The 18835-nt window shown below is 36.1% G+C and overlaps 2 protein-coding genes and 1 long non-coding RNA gene across 4 annotated transcripts; 2 read left to right on the plus strand and 1 right to left on the minus strand.

The window, feature by feature from the left end:
- The first annotated feature begins 490 nt into the window (after nucleotides 1-490).
- LOC122027810 (eukaryotic translation initiation factor-like) lies at nucleotides 491-5930 on the plus strand. The gene is made up of 9 exons (XM_042586818.1): nucleotides 491-864; nucleotides 1550-1621; nucleotides 2023-2118; nucleotides 2709-2906; nucleotides 3190-3284; nucleotides 3513-3600; nucleotides 3684-4034; nucleotides 4118-4360; nucleotides 4506-5930. Exons 1-9 carry the CDS (start codon nucleotides 700-702, stop codon nucleotides 5532-5534), a joined length of 2337 nt encoding a protein of 778 aa, XP_042442752.1. The 5' UTR covers nucleotides 491-699; the 3' UTR covers nucleotides 5535-5930.
- Nucleotides 5931-8214: 2284 nt separating this feature from the next.
- On the plus strand, nucleotides 8215-12675 carry LOC122027814. Of its 2 annotated transcripts, XR_006124527.1 has the most exons (4): nucleotides 8215-8354; nucleotides 9583-9717; nucleotides 9837-9948; nucleotides 11236-12675. It is a non-coding gene; the product is annotated as an uncharacterized LOC122027814 (long non-coding RNA). The 2 variants fall into 2 exon arrangements; XR_006124526.1 differs by lacking the exon at nucleotides 9837-9948 and having other exon boundaries at nucleotides 11236-12674.
- Nucleotides 9328-10559, minus strand: LOC122027813 (transcription factor IBH1-like 1). The gene is made up of 2 exons (XM_042586822.1): nucleotides 9825-10559; nucleotides 9328-9705 (listed from the first exon to the last, which is right to left on the minus strand). The coding sequence occupies exons 1-2, from the start codon at nucleotides 10373-10375 to the stop codon at nucleotides 9651-9653; spliced, it is 606 nt and encodes a 201-aa protein (XP_042442756.1). The 5' UTR covers nucleotides 10376-10559; the 3' UTR covers nucleotides 9328-9650.
- Nucleotides 12676-18835: the final 6160 nt, after the last annotated feature.

Raw genomic sequence — 18835 nt, forward strand, 5'->3', positions numbered from 1 at the left:
TGTAACTTTCGCGATGGATGAACAGATTTGTATTCATGCACCAAAGAGTTGCTAACAAAGACTAACTATTTAAAACCGAATTTGTAGTAGCTTAACTTGAAATCTCCCAAATTAGGTCTGAACCGGTTCAATCTAATCCTACCCAACCGATTTTTTAACTATTGATTTGTGATCGAACGAAGCACGTGTATAAACTGCGAGGGTATATTAGACATTTCAAATATTACCTTTATTAAATATTTATTATTATTATTTTTTTAAAAAAGGCAATCTATAGTTTCGACTTTACCTCGTTCGAGTTTAATGGTCCCGATGCATAAGAGGCAGTGAAGATGTCAAGGTGTAAGATTGGGTTTGCGAAACGAGTGCGGAAGTCTTTGTTTGTTTAGGACCTAAAAATACGATGACGACAACGTTATAAACCAATTCTGTTAAACGTATATGCCCTTGGATTTGATCATTATTTACGGAACTGATCGGGCACGTTATAAGGTCTTCCGCCACAGAAGTCCGGCCAGCCAACCCTCCGCCCGCCCTTCTCTTCGCTGCTCCGACAGGGATTCGCCAGCAGCTTCTACATCTCTTCCTTTTCCCTCCGATTGTGCCCCGATCAGGTCGCTCGCGTGATCGTATCGCCGCCCTTGGATTGTTTGCGTGTCAGCGTGTGAGCGAGACGATAAAGGAGATATTCACGGAGTTATGCAGTCGGATCCCACCGTCATCAGCTTGAGACCCGGCGGCGGGAATCGAGGCAGCAGAATGTTCGCCCCTCGGTTCGACTCTTCCGCCGCTGGAATCCTTAGATCCTCCGATCTTCCCGTCCTTCGCCCCCTTAGCGGCGCTGGCGCCGCCTCCCGGCTCACGGTAGGTGGGGAATGCTTTTATAAGATATTGAGGTTTTTGTTTCGATAAAGGTCGCGTCTTTGAATTATCTGTTTTGGTTTTCGAGATGGGATGCTTTAGTTAAATAATGTGATCCTGGAAATATCCAAACGGAAGTGTTCAATCTGAATCGCCTAACTATGATATTTCCCATGAAAAAGAACAAGAAATGATAAACTAACATTGACGCATTTTGAAACAAGTAATTAAAATCCTTTAAGATGTCATGGTTTCCTGCGTGTTGTCAATAGGAGTTGCTTGCGGCTCTATCCTTATTCAAGAATATACGAAAATCGCAGCTTTCTCGTTAACTGACCTCAGTTAACTAGTTTATTAACTTCATTTCTTAAGGATTCTAGCAAGTAACCTTTTTTTCCCAACATGAGGCATGATATTGATTGGTTGATCGATTCTTACAATGTGTGTTCCTTGTAATTAACTCCCTGCAACATGTTTATGGAAGATTCTTTTATTTCCCATGTCACTGAGACCGACTGTATTCTGATAAACTAATGGAGATATGTCATATATGATTTACTATGTTTTATAAATTTGACAACTATAATTGCTGTTTACTATGGATCAAATTGTCAATGCTTTCGCTTCAAGCGATGTGTGGTTGTTTTACATTTTTTTCTTAAAACACAATGTATATCTATTTTGGCAGATTGGAGACTCAAGATTTGAAAGTCGTGAGTGCATTCGTTACACTAGTCAGCAACTTCTACAACTACGTGAGGTATATACTCAAATTTAATTGTTTTGATCTCTCTGTTATATAGTTTGATCTCTTCATAGTGACTGAATCCTGTTTTTTCATCCCACTTTAGTTTCTGGTATTATTAGTTAAACTTTGGTGTATATTTGTTGCACTTTGGCTAGTTGCCTAGAATGATTTTTACAATATGTCCGGTGCACAAAGCTCCCACCGATCCGAGATCCCGGGAAAGGGTCGGACCATACTAAATTTATTGTACGCAGTCTAACCTTGCATTGCAAGAGGCTATTTACAATCCATTTTATCAATCTTCAGTAATAATCAGTCAAGCTCATTGCTATATTCTGTTTTGACAAATTATCACTTAAAATGATTTTCTTTCAGGACTTTAAATTTAATGTTGTTTTTTTTTTGGTTCGTAGGCTGCACGGATCATAGATGATATTTTGAAACTCAAGCAGGGGATAGAGGCAGAATTTTCTCCTGAAGATCAAACTTGGGGTCATCGCGATGTTAATGTATGATTCTACTATATTTTTTAATGTATAATCTTTTGCTGCCTATACTTAACTCTAAATTCTTCTGCATCTTAAAACTAATCCCCAGCCAGAATCATCCAAGTCACTGTACTGATGTGGTATCTAGTCAATTGAAAGCTCACCATGTGTTTTCTACAATTTAGACAATTGCTTACTGCTGAACCAAGAATTTACAAGTTGATATTAGGTTACAGCACTCATGTGCCATAAGTAGGCAATACCATTTTTCTTTAACAAACAATAGAGTGAGCATGTTCAGCCAGCTTATTTATTGTGAGCAAGAAATCTTACATGCTGCCCTAATCAAAGTGCATGACCATGTAACCCTTTGTTCCTGGGAAAAGCTCAAAATCTTTGGGAAAAAGTTTGAACTTTCCTCCTGATTCTTAGTATAGCCTATATACAATGTGGAACTGGTTGAGGTTCTCACAATTTGTCTTGTCACTGTCATTTCATTGTTGGACAATCTTAAGTTATACAGAAAATAAATTCCTTTCTCCTTTGAGTTATTTTTTTGTATGCTTCATTCACTTCTGTTAATTTATCTTTTGGATGTCTGTGCACACCAGTTAGCAAGTCAATCACAAAATCGCTATTTTGAACCGGACAGTCGGGATTGGCGTGATCGTTCTGGACCATCTACTTCACATATAGATCAAAGGTCTTGGGATACACTTCGTGAGCATAAAGAATCAAATAACTCTGGACACCAAGAGATAAGCCAATTCAATAAGCAGGGTTCTCAATATGCTTCTTCGACTCCAACGGTAATGCTAACCCAGTAAGATACATTCATATAATTAGACAGATATCTGTAGGTTTCTGGGTTTAATCTTATTGAATCACGCCTTTGTTCAAGAATGAACTGTTGCACAATGTGTGAGATTGTTTGGCCTTCATGCTGCAGCATTTTTATATGGATTTCACAATTTCCCATATTAAAATGGCTATATCACCTTTACTATATTCTTTTTTTACCTTTTCTTATCTTGTATATTTATTTATTTATTATTTTATGCTGACATTTATCCTTCCATTGGCAAATTTTAGGTAGGACCTACTACTTTGCTCAAGGCTGAAGTCCCATGGTCTGCTCGAAGAGGCAATCTCAGTGAAAAAGACCGAGTTTTAAAAACAGTCAAAGGGTAATTGCACTAATCGTTAATAGTTGCAATATTCGATAATTTCATGATTTATTTCTTTTAGATATGAAAGTAGTATGCCATGTGCATCACAGAAGTACTCTTCCATTTCTCTAAAAGCTGATTTTCTATGCAATTTGTTTTTTAATGTATTTAACTTTATGTTACGAGGTTCACCAATTGGATTCATTATAAAAGATTTTATTTTCTAAATTATGTTTTTCATTGCAGCATACTGAACAAGCTAACGCCAGAAAAATTTGATGTTCTCAAAGGCCAATTGATTGATGCTGGAATTACAACACCTGATATTCTCATGGTATTAATCTTGCAACTTGCTCTTATTTTATATTTTGAGGTTAAAACTTCTGTTAATTTAATTTAATAAGCACCTTTCTGCAGGATGTCATTACTCTTATTTTTGAGAAAGCTGTATTTGAGCCAACATTCTGTCCTATGTATGCTCAATTGTGTTTTGACTTGAATGAAAAGCTTGTTCCATTCCCTCCTGAAGAAGGAGGTGGCAAGGAGATCACATTCAAGCGTGTACTCTTAAATAACTGCCAAGAGGCATTTGAAGGTGCCGACGACCTGAGGGCTGAATTGAGAAAATTGACTGGGTCAGATCAAGAAATGGAACGTAAGAATAAAGAGAGAATGGTGAAGCTCCGTACTCTTGGTAACATTCGCTTGATTGGTGAGCTTTTAAAGCAGAAAATGGTGCCTGAGAAAGTAGTTCATCATATTGCTCAGGTAGTTTGTGCTACACCTATTTCATGTTTATCTTTGAGATGTACTCTTTAAGGGAGATTTCTTAGAGAATACTGTGTGTACAGGAGCTTCTGGGGCAAGATGACAAAACCTGTCCAGCTGAGGAAAATGTTGAGGCAATTTGCCAGTTATTTAACACTATAGGCAAGCAGTTGGATGAGAGCCCCAAATCTTGTCGATTTAATGATGCCTATTTCAATCGGTTGAAAGGGCTAACTAGAAATCCTCAACTTGCACCACGTCTAATATTTTTAGTTCGTGATGTGCTTGACCTTCGTGCGAACAATTGGATCCCTCGTCGTGAAGAGGTAAAATTTTCCTAGTACTGCTTATGGAGTTTGAAGTTCCTTTTGCAACTTAACCTAAGTCCATAAATATGACTAAATAACCAGGATTTTAGTGTTCTCAGGAGATTCTTATCATTTTGGGAATTGCTTTTTTTCCCAATTTCAGGTCAAGGCCAAAACCATAAGTGAAATTCATTCAGAAGCAGAAAAAAATCTTGGATTACGCCCTGGTGCAACTGCAAGCTTGAGAAACAACCGTGAGGGTGGTCCTGCTTTAGGAGGGTTTAGTCCTACTGGATTACCTACCAACATACCTGGAACTGGTGGTATGATGCCAGGTATGCCTGGAATGAGAAAGATGCCTGGAATGCCTGGGTTAGATAGGGATGATTGGGAAGTTCCACGGAGCACATCCATACCAAGGGGTAACACTAATCGTAGACATGGTTCACTCGTGGCTAAATCGCCATCCATCAATTCTAAGTTCTTACCTCAAGGTAGTGGTAGCACCATTTCTGGAAAGGCTAGTGCATTTTTGCAGCACAGCGCCACACCATATTCTACTTCTCCCCTTGTCTCAGGCATATTAGATTCTCCTGATCAAAGAGTATCATCCACAAGGTCTGTTGTTCAAAACCCACATCCCGTGTTTCCAGAGAAGTCAATATCAACACCAAAATTCAATCCTAATGAGCTACAAAAGAAATCAATTGCTCTTCTGGAAGAGTATTTTCACATCAAGATTCTAGACGAGGCACTTCAATGCATAGAGGAATTAAAGAGTCCAGAAAACCATCCTGAAGTTGTCAAGGAAGCCATAAACATAGCTATGGACAAGGGCCCTTCATGTTTGGATCCCTTAGTGAAGCTTTTGGAGTATTTGTTAACTAAAAAAGTTTTTACTCCAAGGGATTTGGGGACAGGTTGTTTACTCTATGGAGCAACTCTGGATGACATCGCCATCGATTTGCCAAAAGCACCATTGCATTTCGGTGAAGTAATTGGTAGACTGCTTTTATTTGGAGGTGTAGATTTCCAAGTACTGGAAGAAATTCTCAAGAAGGTAGAAGATGCCAGCTTCCAGACTGCAATTTTTGATGCCGTACTAAAAACTCTTAAATCAAGCCCCAGTGGTCAGGCCATATTACACGCACAAGAAGCAGCTTTGAAGGCTTGCGAGAAATTGTTAGAATAACCTGGGATTCCCTTCTTGTGTATTACCACCAGCTTCAACAGATTGAAACAGCTTGGTGGCATGGTGAGGTTGCATACATCAACCATCCCCTACCAACTGACATTGGCAAAATGCTCGTTACTCGAAGACAAAAACCATGAAAGTGGGTCTGGCTAATGCTGTTTTGTTCCACATTATATGCCTCTATTGATAAGTGGCTACATACAATGCCTTTGTTTTTTTACTTTCTCTTTATGTGTTACATGTTTTCATGGGGTTCAGAAATATACAGTGCATTGATTCTGTGCGGGTTTGTGAGATGCTAGTAAGCTTCTGACTTGTATATTATTGTGAAATCTTGAAACTGGTTTGAAATTTCAGCAATAAAAATTCTCATGAATAATGAATGTTTCCCCACCTGAATGTATCTTAAAATATCCGTTGTTAATTTATTTTCCATCAACTTATTATTGCTCGTATAACTCATTTCATTGAACAAGTGCATCTTAGATAAATTTGTAAGTTGTGTTGATTATTTATATATAGTGTAATGCATTTTCAGTTGTTTTATTAAATTTGTTTGTTGATGTTTATTCAGCATTGAGGATGCATTATCAACTTAGTTGCTCTGTATGTTTCCAATATAGAGTTCTATTTCTTTATATGTTTCCTCTGTAACTTAGTTTCTCGTTTCATCTCCACTTATTTTTAATAGAGTAAAAGCTTTATTCTTAAAAGTTGTTAGTTATTTGTTGTGTTGAGCTAAAATACCTCATTTCTTCCTAAAGAGTGAGATGTTGGGCGGGCAAGACAACTTCTCAGTTTTTCAAGTATGAATGCAGTTTAGGTGAATTAATGGATGAATTTTTCTTAATGAGTAGTTAATCTAAAAATGCCGCCCAAGACAACTTCTCAATTTTTCAAGTATGAATGGAGTTTCAGTTTCGGTGAATTAATGGATGAATTTTTTTTAATGAACAGTTGATCTAAAAATGCTGGATTAATAGACCGTTAATTGCAAGCGTTTCTTGATTTATCTGATGATCGATTGAAAATTTCTATGTTATCAAATTGATGATCTCATAATTACTCAGCATAGACGGGATAATAAAAAAACAAACAAATGTGCCTTGCTGCAAATGTCTAACTGTTTACTTCTTCCTGCAAATGTTTAACATTGCCTCAGATTAGAGTAGAGATGAGAAGCACTTCCTATCAATCATCTGTAAACAACGACAGTACGTAATGCTTCTGTCTTCTTGATTGGTCTGAGATTTTTTTTTTAAAAAAAAAACAAAAATTGAATGTTCTCATTTTTTTAAAAATTTTTTATTTTAGGAGTCAGGCTTGACACTCATTAGGACCGTAAACTATTTAGGTCGAATCATATCAATCTTGTTTAATAAAGTAATTGAACTAAAACAAGTTGAACATGAAAATGAATTAAGTGGTTGATTGAAACAGTTATTTACGCTTGACGTGATTTCCATTTTCTTTTTTTTTTCACTAGCTTGGTTCAAAATTAACACTTCACAATCTCTATTTATTTAACTATGATTGATATTTGAACGGTAAGTGCTTGAAAGTCTGTTGAATGTTGTTGCCGTTGCATCATGCCCGGAGGCCACAATCTTTATTCATATGTTTTTTTTTGTAATTGGGTATCAAGTTCTCGTGAGTTGATTAATTTTGGAATGTATCATCTGATTTTATATTTTGTTCATTAAGTAAATCCATAGAACATAATGGCTCCTGACATGATGATCCAGTGTCACTAGTAGTTCAATCATTATAGATGTGCCCTGCATAGAAATTGAACTTAAATTACTTGAAAAGGTACTTTGTGTCTTACCATTTCCACTAAATCTTGGGACACAACCTCTATTTATCTAAGCCCAAGTGTCTAGATATTTTTACCTTTCATTCATTTGGAGCTGGTAGAGAGACCTATGGAATTTTTTTATTTACCATCGGATAAATTCGGGAAACACAAATGAGTCACAGGGAATGACTCAACGCCATGAGTAGTTCCAGCACTATAAACATTTATTTGTACAGTATGATAATCAAACTCTCATTATTTAAAAAATTCATCCGTTCACTTATCATCCCATCAATTCTTGAGAGGCCCACCATCTCTATTTATAATTTAATTTAATGAGTTATTCAAGATTATTTATTTCATTAATGTATATATATTCATCCTACATAAATGTATTTTATTGGATAAAATGTCAAACTTAATGCTCTCATTTGGAATATTATTGTCCCTCGGGATTAATAGTTGGCTAACTTATAGTGACATTATCGTTATAAGGTCTAGGAGTTAAATTTTAATTAGTAGTCGAGTGTCTATCCTCCCCATGTATTATTCATCTGTGTAATATTAGTAATCAACTATGATTTATCTCTTTTATATTAGTTTAAAGATAATTGACAGAGACGCTGGAATGAATGATCATCGAAAATACTCCATATAACATATGAGTAAATGTAATTATTCGGAAAGAATTATACGATCTTCATATAATATTATTCAAATTCAGTAAAAAAATATATATTAGTTTTTAAAATAATTTATACTCATTATGTTAAATACGAAAAAAAAATACTAGATTTATATTTATTTTTTTAATAATCATGTTCTAATCGAGTCCAACTCAGTAGTCCAACGTTGCCCACGCTCTCTGTGGGCTCCACCATTAACGCTGGCGCGATCGTCGCGAACCTGTCTGGGCCACGACAGGCTTCCATTACGCAACGCAGCGCGGTCGGCCATGGCGGAGGCCGATCAGATCACCCCATCTAGGGTTTACTCCCTACTGCCCCTGTCACAGTACGGTGCGTTCCTTTGCCCCACATAAACGTCCTTTTCTCTTCGCCTCACCGTTTTTCTTGTTGTTTTCTCTTTTTCCAGTGGAGATGTTCTGTGAATTCTAGATTGTAAATTTTTTCTCCATTCTTGAGTAGAATCCCGCAAAGTCCCCATTCCGTAGAAAATTTCATAACTTGGTTCAGCAAGCATGTTTGTGAACGAAAACACCTTGATGTGTTCAGTTGCTTGTAATCTAGATTGACCAGATAACAATTAGCTGCGGAGCAATGCATTTGTTGCCATGATAGAGTGTAGCTTGAATCAAGTATGGTAGTGTGCACTTTGTGGTTCAGTTAATAGGCTACTCTGTAAAGATCATAATCGATAAAGAGCCACAGTTGGCTGCCTTTCTATTCATCAAGAGTTTTCCAAGTAGATATTTTTAGGACAATCTAGTCTCTGTCTGGTCTCACGTTCTGAAATATGGATCATCTAACCTTGGGGTATTGATATGTTTCACATTTGGATAGTTTGTTTCTAGATGTTTATCTAGGATTTCTTGTTGAAAAGTTGTCTGGGTGATACAGAAGTAGGATATCCATAGTTGGGAAAGAAGGATGTTGACATACATGAGGTAGGTTTGGCAACATTTATAACTTTTCTATCTATTCTTTCTCCACTCACGTAAGTTAGTCGATCATTTTCCAAACGGAGGAGACTTGGTGAATATTAAGCAAAATAAGTTGTTTTCTTGACCTCAATAAATTTGAGCTAGTTTCCATTTGCTACATAAACGCAATAGTGACTATAGCTAGTAGTTGTTTCTCTTTCTGTTCAACACCTGTACCAGTCTGAAATAAATGTGGAAGATGTCAAACTGGGACAACAATTGCAGTAAGTTTTCTGGTTTGTTACTCCTTGCTCCTATTTGTTCTTCATGATTGATTGATGACAAATGCAAGTATAAGATCTAGAGAGTCTGCAGATTTGTCTCATGTGTACTGGAAATGTTTTTTCTTGTTATCACTAGGATTCATACTCTGGTAGGTATTATATGTCAACATAATTACATCAGCAAGTGACACCTACACCCAGAAATGTACTCCAGATTACCTTAATCCCTCTCTCTAAATACACTTCTGAACTGCTATACAACCTCAAACATTAATTTGGATGGCATTTAAGATTTTGCTGCAACTCTAGAATACAAGATAAAAGATGGCCAACATAGCTTCTAATTTTCTTTCTTAACAGAAAACATACTTGCATGGTGCACTAGAGGCTTCATGAAGCCTTCAAAGATGGCTGTGAAATTCAAGCTTTCATTCGCCCACAAATGATGGCTGCTTTACTTGCATTGTGGAATCTTGGTGGGCTCTAGTTTAACAGGTGATTACAAAGAGCAAGATTGTATTATGCAAAAACAATTAGTGAATCCATGCCTTCATCACAAAAGAGATGAAGATTTAACAAAGGATTAACGGCTCATCACTTACTTGAAATTCAAGGCTTCTGAAGTTCTCAAAATGCATCGCATTCCGTCAACCTGAGCTTTTAGAGACATAGCATAGTCCAAAGTTTCATCTAATAAGGAGAAGCCATCCATGGACTCACCTCCAGGTACAAGCTTTTTAAGCACTTGGATCCTCTTCTTAGCCAATGTCTTTGCCAGGATGCTTTTACCAACATCATGCTGTGCTCTTCCTGCCATTTTCCTTGTCGAGGACATCCTTAAGCACCTCCTGAGTATCTTCTTGGATCTAGGGATCTTCCATGAGTTGCAGCATGGTTTGCTTAACTCATCATACTCCCTTCCTAGGAGACCTTTTAGTACGTCCTTGTTCTTCTCATTCTTGGAAAGGTTTGTGATGAGACCCTGTGACCATCTCGTTCTGCCTCTGGCAAAGGCTATCGCAGCGTCAGCTGAGAGCTTGATGGCCTTTTTTCTCTCATGGAAGCTCATATTGTTGGATGAAACAGCTGATAGCTGAAACCCCAGGAGCATTTGTTTGAGGAAATTTAGCTTGAATGAGCTTGTGAGTTGCATGCTGGCTACTTGCAAATTTGAGAGTGGAAAAGCAATGTAAAACTATCCAGTGAGTTAAAGGCTCCCTTCGCTTATATGATAGAGGGGGAGAGAGAATGTGTGTGTCTCCAAGTGGGTTTTCGGTAGAAGCATAACATGTGACATTATTTCATGAGGATCCTATACCTTTTTATCCCTGCAGCTTCATCTAACTGAGATACAAGTTGCTATATCATAAGATAGATCTTTATTTAAGAGCTTCACATGCTGACTGTAACATTGATTTGAGATGTCCTGTAATTGCATCTTTCTGTTTTCTCATCCGAAAAAGGAAGAAACACACTGTTACGTCTGCTGTATTGATGAATTGGAAAAAGAAATACCAAGTAATTTGCATGCTAATTCTGTGTTGTATAATGAGAAATGGAAAAGGATTCTGAATCAATATGCAGAGGCCATGTGAAACATAGAATCGCCTTAACATGCCACTGGTATATAGTAGTCATGCATGTAGGTTGAGAAGTTACATTTGCACCACAGGTTCAGAAATTCAAAAAAAAAGAAAAAGTTGAAAAAGTGGAGTTTAAATGAGGCTGTCATGGGAAGATATGATTAAAACCATTTTATTTGTGAGCCATAGGAAGAGGGACCTACTTGGCAGAGACAGGCCACATGCATGCACATGGTTATCAAGGCCGACAGTCCAAACAAAGTCTGTGAGCTCCTTAAATTTAGCTAGCTATGCACATACTCGCATCAGAAAACATAGTTTAGCATGATACATAGTTTTGCATGATGTATGATTCTTAATCCACATTTATTATGATTAACTCGATAATTTTCATCTTCTTAAAACATGATTACTTTTTCAATATGGCCAGGTGAATGTGGTCAATGCTACTACAGCTCAGGGTGATGTAATAATGACAGAGAATTGCCAATGAATGTTCAGTTAGACTGCAAGGACAAGTTCAGATCAGTGGCAGAGGATTAGCAGTTATATTTAGTAAAACACTGTAGCATTTCTCTTCAAAGCTCATATCAAACAATCTAAGTTAATATGATCTTCTGCAGCAGTGCTGGTACAGAGAATGATGTAGCTGAACCATTTGTGTCCATTATTGCGGTCTGATACAATACAATAATGCCAGTAGACTCACATGTGAGTTCATGATTCCAGATGTCATAAATTTGTCATCTCTGTCACTCTCTTGCTCCCATGCATCTCATGTTGAATTAGGGTTCTGTTATTTCTACTGGTCTTTTTGTTGTGATATTTGGGCAAAATCATGAGTTGAGGTTTCTGTAATATACAGCTTCATCTTCTCCATATCCAGGGAGTAAACCGATGGTTAGGGCTCAATTAATCAGTGAGCAAAGCTTTACAGGGGATTTAGGTTTCACTATTTAGAAAACATTGGGTACTGTTATATAAGAATGTTCAGAAAAAAGTTTGGTGAACGGACCATCACGCTTCTGTTGAGATAGTGTTTGTTTCTTTGAGACACCGAATCCATCATCCATTTTGATTGACTAATCAATTAGATCGAACTTCACATGGATGTGACATGGAAGAGTTGTTCAATTTATGACAAGTTTGTTTGGTGATGTTTCCATAGGATAATAAATGTGGTATTCATACTGATTGATCCTCCATTACATAGTTATCATAGAGAGGTGACACAAATCAACTGATCACAATGTCTTTCAAGAAACTACATCTCTTAGTTCATGTCACATGGCTTCTCAATGACATTAAGCACCAGAATGATATGAGATAGAGGAATTCAATTCTAGCAGCTACTTGATTTGTCAGAGATACTCATACCAAGGGAATTGTTCTTTTGTATCTTCAAGGGGGATACACCAGTTGGTTCCACAACTTGGATGCTGCAGGATCAGGAAAACATGGTGATGAATGTGGTGCACTCTTTTCTGCCTCTCTCAGATGGCTTTGGCAAAAGGAAGATATTTCCCACATGGTATCCACATGGGAGCTTCTACTCTTTGGGTCTCCACATGATTCCTTCGCTCATCATGTTCCCAAGTACAGCTTTTTCACTATTCAGCTTTAAAATTTGTGGCTTTCAATGTTATTAGTCATGCTTCTTCTTCGCATAATCCTGGTGTCATGTTACATATCAGCTAGAGAACATCAGTTTCTTAGCGAATTAATTACAAGGAAAGACGACAAGTCTTCTCTATTTAATGTAAATATTATGATCAGTCTGGCCAAGTGCACACTAATTAGCTTAGTTGACAAATTACTTTCTTCCTCAAAGATAGGGTTGTAATCGAACTGAGCCGAATTTTGAAGTATTCAAGTTTGTTTGATAAGGTAACTAAGCCGATTTGAGCTTAAAATGAATCAAACTTTTAAAATAATTGTTCAAGCTTGGCTTGGTTTACTATTATGAGATTGAGTTTGGTTCGTTTAGATGTTATTGAACTCTCAATTCAAGCTTGATTTGAGTTTGGTTCGAACTTGGCTTGAGCTTAATTCGTTTAGATGTTATTGAGCTCTCAATTCAAGTTTGTTTGATTGTTTGAAACTCTTAGTTGTTTGATTGGTGATTGAGTTTGATAATTTAAATTTATTTATTTATTTTATTTTATTTTATTTTATTTAGCATATTGAAAAAAGTTTTGTAAATGAATATAGTTCGTGAATATTGTTCACGAACGTTGCTCATGAATATTATTCACGAGCGTTGTTTATGAATATTGTACACGAACGTTGTCCATGAATATTATTCATAAACGTTGTTCACGAACGTTAACGAGCTGAACATATATGTGTTTAAGTTTATTTGTTTAATTTAGCGAGTTGTTTAAGTTTATTTGTTTAATTAATGTTGTGTATATTAAATGAACATAAACAAAATTTTATCAAGTCAAAAATTAAATTTATTCACGAACGTTTGGTTTAAATCTGCATATTCTAAATCTGAATTCCTCAAATAGTCATTTTTTTAATTACTTGTTATTTACCTGCATGATTTGAGCATTATAACAGGGAGTGTTATGGTAATTTGGTCAGTAGGCAGATACTAATATGGATATTAGAATCTTGTCAATACAAATAGACTAGTTAACATCTTTTTTCTTAGTTCTTGATTTCACAAAAATAGTATTGTCTTAAACATAAAATATCGTATTGGTATTGATTGAAAATCAAAATAAAATGATCATTAATTTTGGATGTTAAGGTTAGTTTATTAAGATATAGAGTAATCTTGAGAAGAAACAACCTTATTGATGTTTATTTTTCTCCTTTTATATGTTCTATCGTTTTATGTTTTTCATCGGAGGATGATGATTTAGGCATCTGAAGGGTCACGTCAGAATGATTCCTAGCAAACCATCTAACGTGTGGTGATCTATGCAAGTCCGGTCAAGAGAAAGCTGTCTATAGTTTAGTCGTGGTAGAGTTTTCCGACCGCAATACTTATCCTTGTGTTCATAGAGATAAACACAAGGATAAGTATACAGATCTGACATTATATCTGTTAATCCAGCTGAAATTAAAATCAAATGATCATTAATTTTGAATGACAAGGTTACTTTGTTAAGATTTAATATTGTTTTGTTTGTTTAGCTCTCACATATTAACGTAATTAGTATCTGCATAAGCGATTGCTCTAATATATCTAGGATTAATTTTTAGCTGATGTAAAATATTTCATTGGATGTTTGACTTTTTCCATGTAAATGGTACAATAATTTATCCTCTTTTAGAGAGTATCAGACCGTCCTAAAGGAGACGCTAAGTTGACGACTTCACCTTTTACTTCAATATTATCGTAATAGTCCCGGGACAATGGTGCAAAGGCAGAATGCCTTCTTAATTTCTCAAACATATAAGGGTCGAGTCTCAATTTTGGTAAATTAATGTATATATTTCCTTTAAATGACTAGTTAATTTAAGAATACTAGGTTGACGATTCGCATGCTATAAGTGCTTTCCGATTTACCTTAATAACTAGTAGAAAATTTTAGTGAAATCGAGTCGGTCATCCATGATTACTCAGTATAAGCTGAATATCTGATATCAATAAAAATAATAATAAAATAATATATATATATATATATATATATATATATATATATATATATATATATATATATATATATATATATATAGAAAGAGACGATTTGGTAGGTGCCTTCATGCTCGCCCACGTTGGGCACTTGAGTGCCAGGTGCCTCGTATGCAATCAGACGTCTAGTGCCGACGGTAGCACCTAGTAGATAATGATTGTATATGAGGACATCTCCAATGTAAGGTTTATAAGCGGTTTGTAAAATCTAAAAAGTTGAATAAAAAGTTTTGAACCATTATAAAAGTTAAATTTAAGATTTGTAATTTAAAAGTAGTAGTTAAAATTCAAACATGTTCTTTTATCTCGAAATTGATACAATATATATGAACCATGTAACTCATGTTATGAATTGAATCACAGATATCTTATTTAGAATTTTAATCATTGAAAATATTTTCATAAATTTTCATATTATTGACGTGACATACTGAGATTATAAAAAAAAATTATTTATAATTCATTGAAGATGTCCTGAAAATAGTAAGGGTTAACTGGGACATGTCAGCTCTGCCAGAATTAAGGAACAGTCAATGAGACCATCCAATTTCATGAACAATGATTTTTTTTGTTCAAGTACATGACCTCATAAGCGGGAAGCCAGATTTGATATACTGATTTACCTTTTATCTTTTCTTTGAGTTTAGCTCATGAAATCTTATACCATGAAACCAGAGTTGTTTCTCAATTGAATCAGAGTGACTACGTTGTTAAACCTATTTCACTTGTAGAAAAAATTCTACAAAAATACGATGTCTCCAGCAAATTCTCCGTTAAAATTGCTTTCCACAAAGCTTCCATCACAAAGCCAAAAACCATGATTTGCATCACATGAACATGAAGCAGTTGCAATGAACACGCCACAGCACTTTTGTACAGAATTAGAAGAGAATGATTGCATGTGATATGGCTCACGAAAAAAGGAAAAATACAGTTGAATGATAGTTATGTCATCCAAAGCTTCAATCATGGTGTTCAACTATGAGGATTATCAGAAGCTTTATCTCTCTCTCTTTCCGCTTTACCTTTTTCTTCAAGCGTGGGACTCTGCCTAAATGGACTGGTGACCACAATGCTTGTTTTGTTTTGTAAAGACAGGGTTTTGGTTTGTCACTGGAGGGTGGGGCATTGTGCATGGTTGCCCTTGAAATAAGTTGAATGGGGAAGGAAAAGGATAAGTGAGACACAGTGGAAGGAGATAAACTGGATACATCTCACAAGATATGCCCAAAACTTGGTTTGTTCTTTCCTAGGACACAGGAATAATGCACATCGCTCGTCATTTCTTATTCAGCAATTAACCAAAGCATGCATTTAAAATTATAAAATTCTCAAAAGATATATTTAATTTTTAGATTTGCTAAAGAAGTGCTCTAATAATTGCATTCGAAAATTAATATTATTGTGGTACTGAATTTTAAAAAATAATAGTACCGTGGTTTTATTTTTCATCACTTTCGTTGTAGTATTGATTTTTAAAATGTAACACCAGTGTTATTTTTAAAAATTCAATACCACATTAGTATTATTATTTGAAGGAAACATCATGATGATTGACAGGAAAGTAGATTCTCTGTTCCGTAAATTATAAATTAAGGGATGATCTACTACATGAGGACCTTTGATTTGAATGGACCCCACCTACTTAAAGATGGGGTCCATCCAAATCAAAGGTCCTTATCAGTGGGTCATCCCCTTGATCCATAATTTGCGGATCAGAGGATCCCTACTGGGTTGACAGGAAGAATATTTTTAAAAATTTTATAATTTTAAATTGAAAAAATAATATTATTCATTTAGTATTATGGATCCTATAGTAAAATATAGACCGATATATTATGAAAAAAATTTTACCCTCTAAGATAGTGGTTTTTTTATTAAAAAAATTAACATTCAACTAGACATTTTACCTTTTCTAAAATTTAAAACAAACAGTCACCAACTATTCTAATTGTCCTTTCTTATTTCTGTACAATCCAAAGGAAGTTGAAGGTGTCAAGTGAGACTTAGAGAACTTGCAGGACCTTGAAATAATGCCATCTATAGCTGCATGAACACAAACTCTTCGATGGCCGGTATTTCACCAATCTTCTTCCCTTATCTGGCTTTTCAACGACGCCAATCGCCATTATGGCCTCCATGCGCAGTGCTGTGCTGCCGTCTGCCGACGCTCATAAAACTAATGTTCACATTATGCTCCCCGAGAATTCGACATTCCTGTACAGTGTGACATTCCCCTCGTGGCTCGCGTCCATGTTGAATGACCCGACAAGGGTGAGATGTGGTATGCCATCCTTCACTTTTTCTTTTCACTGTTATATCAATGGCATCTGACAGGCACCCGTAAACTTGCACTCGACATGAGATCGATGGATTTGGACGGTGATCCTATCTCAAAATGGAGAGATGGCACGTTGATTAGGGGCGACCTTGAGATAGTTTTATATGTTGATAGGGAGAAAATTTTGAACCGGGCCTCTCTTGGTCATCCTGAGCTGCTTCAAGTCTCTCTGTGAGTATTCGATCATCCTGACCTTCTTTGAGCTTTTTTTGTGAGCATCCGGTCATCTTAACCTACTCTCGGTCTTCTCGCGAGCATTCGGTCATCCCGACCTTCTCTGGGTCTTCTCTAAAAGCATCCGATCATCCTGACCTCCTCCAAGCTGGTTTTACTCGCAAGTATTTGGTCACCTGCTCTAGGCTCACCCTCAACTTTATTCAAGGCCACCCCACATGATATCTGGTCTGGACCATTGCTCTAATATCATTTGTTGAGACCGAAGGATATTCACATATCTCGACAATAGCATGATATTGTCCACTTTGGGCCTAAGTTCTCATGACTTTGCTCTTGGGCTCTACCCAAAAGGGCTCATACCAATGGATATATCTTACATCTTTTTAAATTCATGATCTTTTTCATATCTTTTCAATATGAGACTTTGATTGTATCCTAATAATACCGCCTCTCATAGCCTCCACATTAATGAGGCGACAAAAAATGTCTAGTGTCAGAGTATGTCGAAGAGTGGAGTATGTACGAGAGCCTTCTTATAGGCAGAGGAAGGCTTCATTACATGCATATGTCATAGTAATAGCATATTCCCTAATATGTTCTTACGATTCTCTAACAATGTTGTCTTCTAGAGAGAGTCTGACCGATGCAAGTTGAGAGCTTTACATTTGAAGAAGTGGAGAGCTGAGCCCCTAAGATTCGACTGATGTTGGGGCCGGGCAAATTTGTGTTAGGACTTTGAAATTTGCTCGAACAATATGTCCGGTCGGACTTTATGTCGGGGGTTTATCTTACACTCAGCCTCTATACTTGAATGTAGAATTTGGTCTAACCGAGCAATGTGTCTAGCATGTCCGATTGACCTTTTAGTCTGATCGTCTAGAGCACTCAGCGGTGACACTAGACTTATTTCGGCATGACATTGATACAACCCAAGAGTTGACCCATTCTTGACTTTAACCATCATATCAACTAACTTTTTTTTGACATTGAACCCAACTTTGGGAGTCTCACCTTACTCGTCGTATCAAATGGAGTCTAGAGGAATCTCAAGAGAGCTATCTCAGAAAATCCTCTCCTTGTCAATTGATTTCAGATGGGATAATAATTATCCTATGGACAAAATAAGAAGACAAATCGGGGGAGAAGGCGATAAAAGAACACGAAGAACACAAAGAGAAATTCATTATTTGTAAAAAAAATGTTAATAATAGAGGATAATTTTTCAAACATCTACATAACTTTTTTTTTATAGACTCTATACCCTAAAACTATATTAGGAAAAAATTCCTAATATACAAATCTTGATTCCTGTCGGGTAAAGAAAGGAAAACAACCTTAGCAAAAAAGTAAATTTCTTAACAAAAAAATTGATAAAACATAATGTTGATATAGACAAACTCTTACCATAAATACTAAAAATATCTTAAATATCATAAAAATAAAAATTACTAAAAATAGCAAAAGATTTTCGGAGGCTCAGAAAAAAGTCTAAATAGTACTTTTTGGCCCTGAAACTTGCCAGTTATAGGTTCCCCATAATAAACATAGATTTTTTAATTCTACATGTATAAGCGCTGACAAAGCCTGACTCTAAGTCTCGAGTCAAAAGTTATGGCTTCCAGAAGATTAGGTTCTCCTAACTTGGTCCTATACCAGTCGTCCCGGATTGAAAAGAACTCATTCTCGAGTTTGTAATACTATCATCAGTATCCACAGAGTAAAAAGTCAAGTGCTTCACATTAAGCCATCAAAAGTCTTCAAATGACTGGCAATGCATAACTTGTAGGCATGATCATTGATCTTCTACAATATCTCATACGGTTTAATCTTTCGATCCTTCATCTTATTATACTCGCCAATAAA

The sequence above is a fragment of the Zingiber officinale genome, chromosome 10A, assembly GCF_018446385.1.
Source record: "Zingiber officinale cultivar Zhangliang chromosome 10A, Zo_v1.1, whole genome shotgun sequence".
Lineage (NCBI taxonomy): Eukaryota > Viridiplantae > Streptophyta > Magnoliopsida > Zingiberales > Zingiberaceae > Zingiber > Zingiber officinale.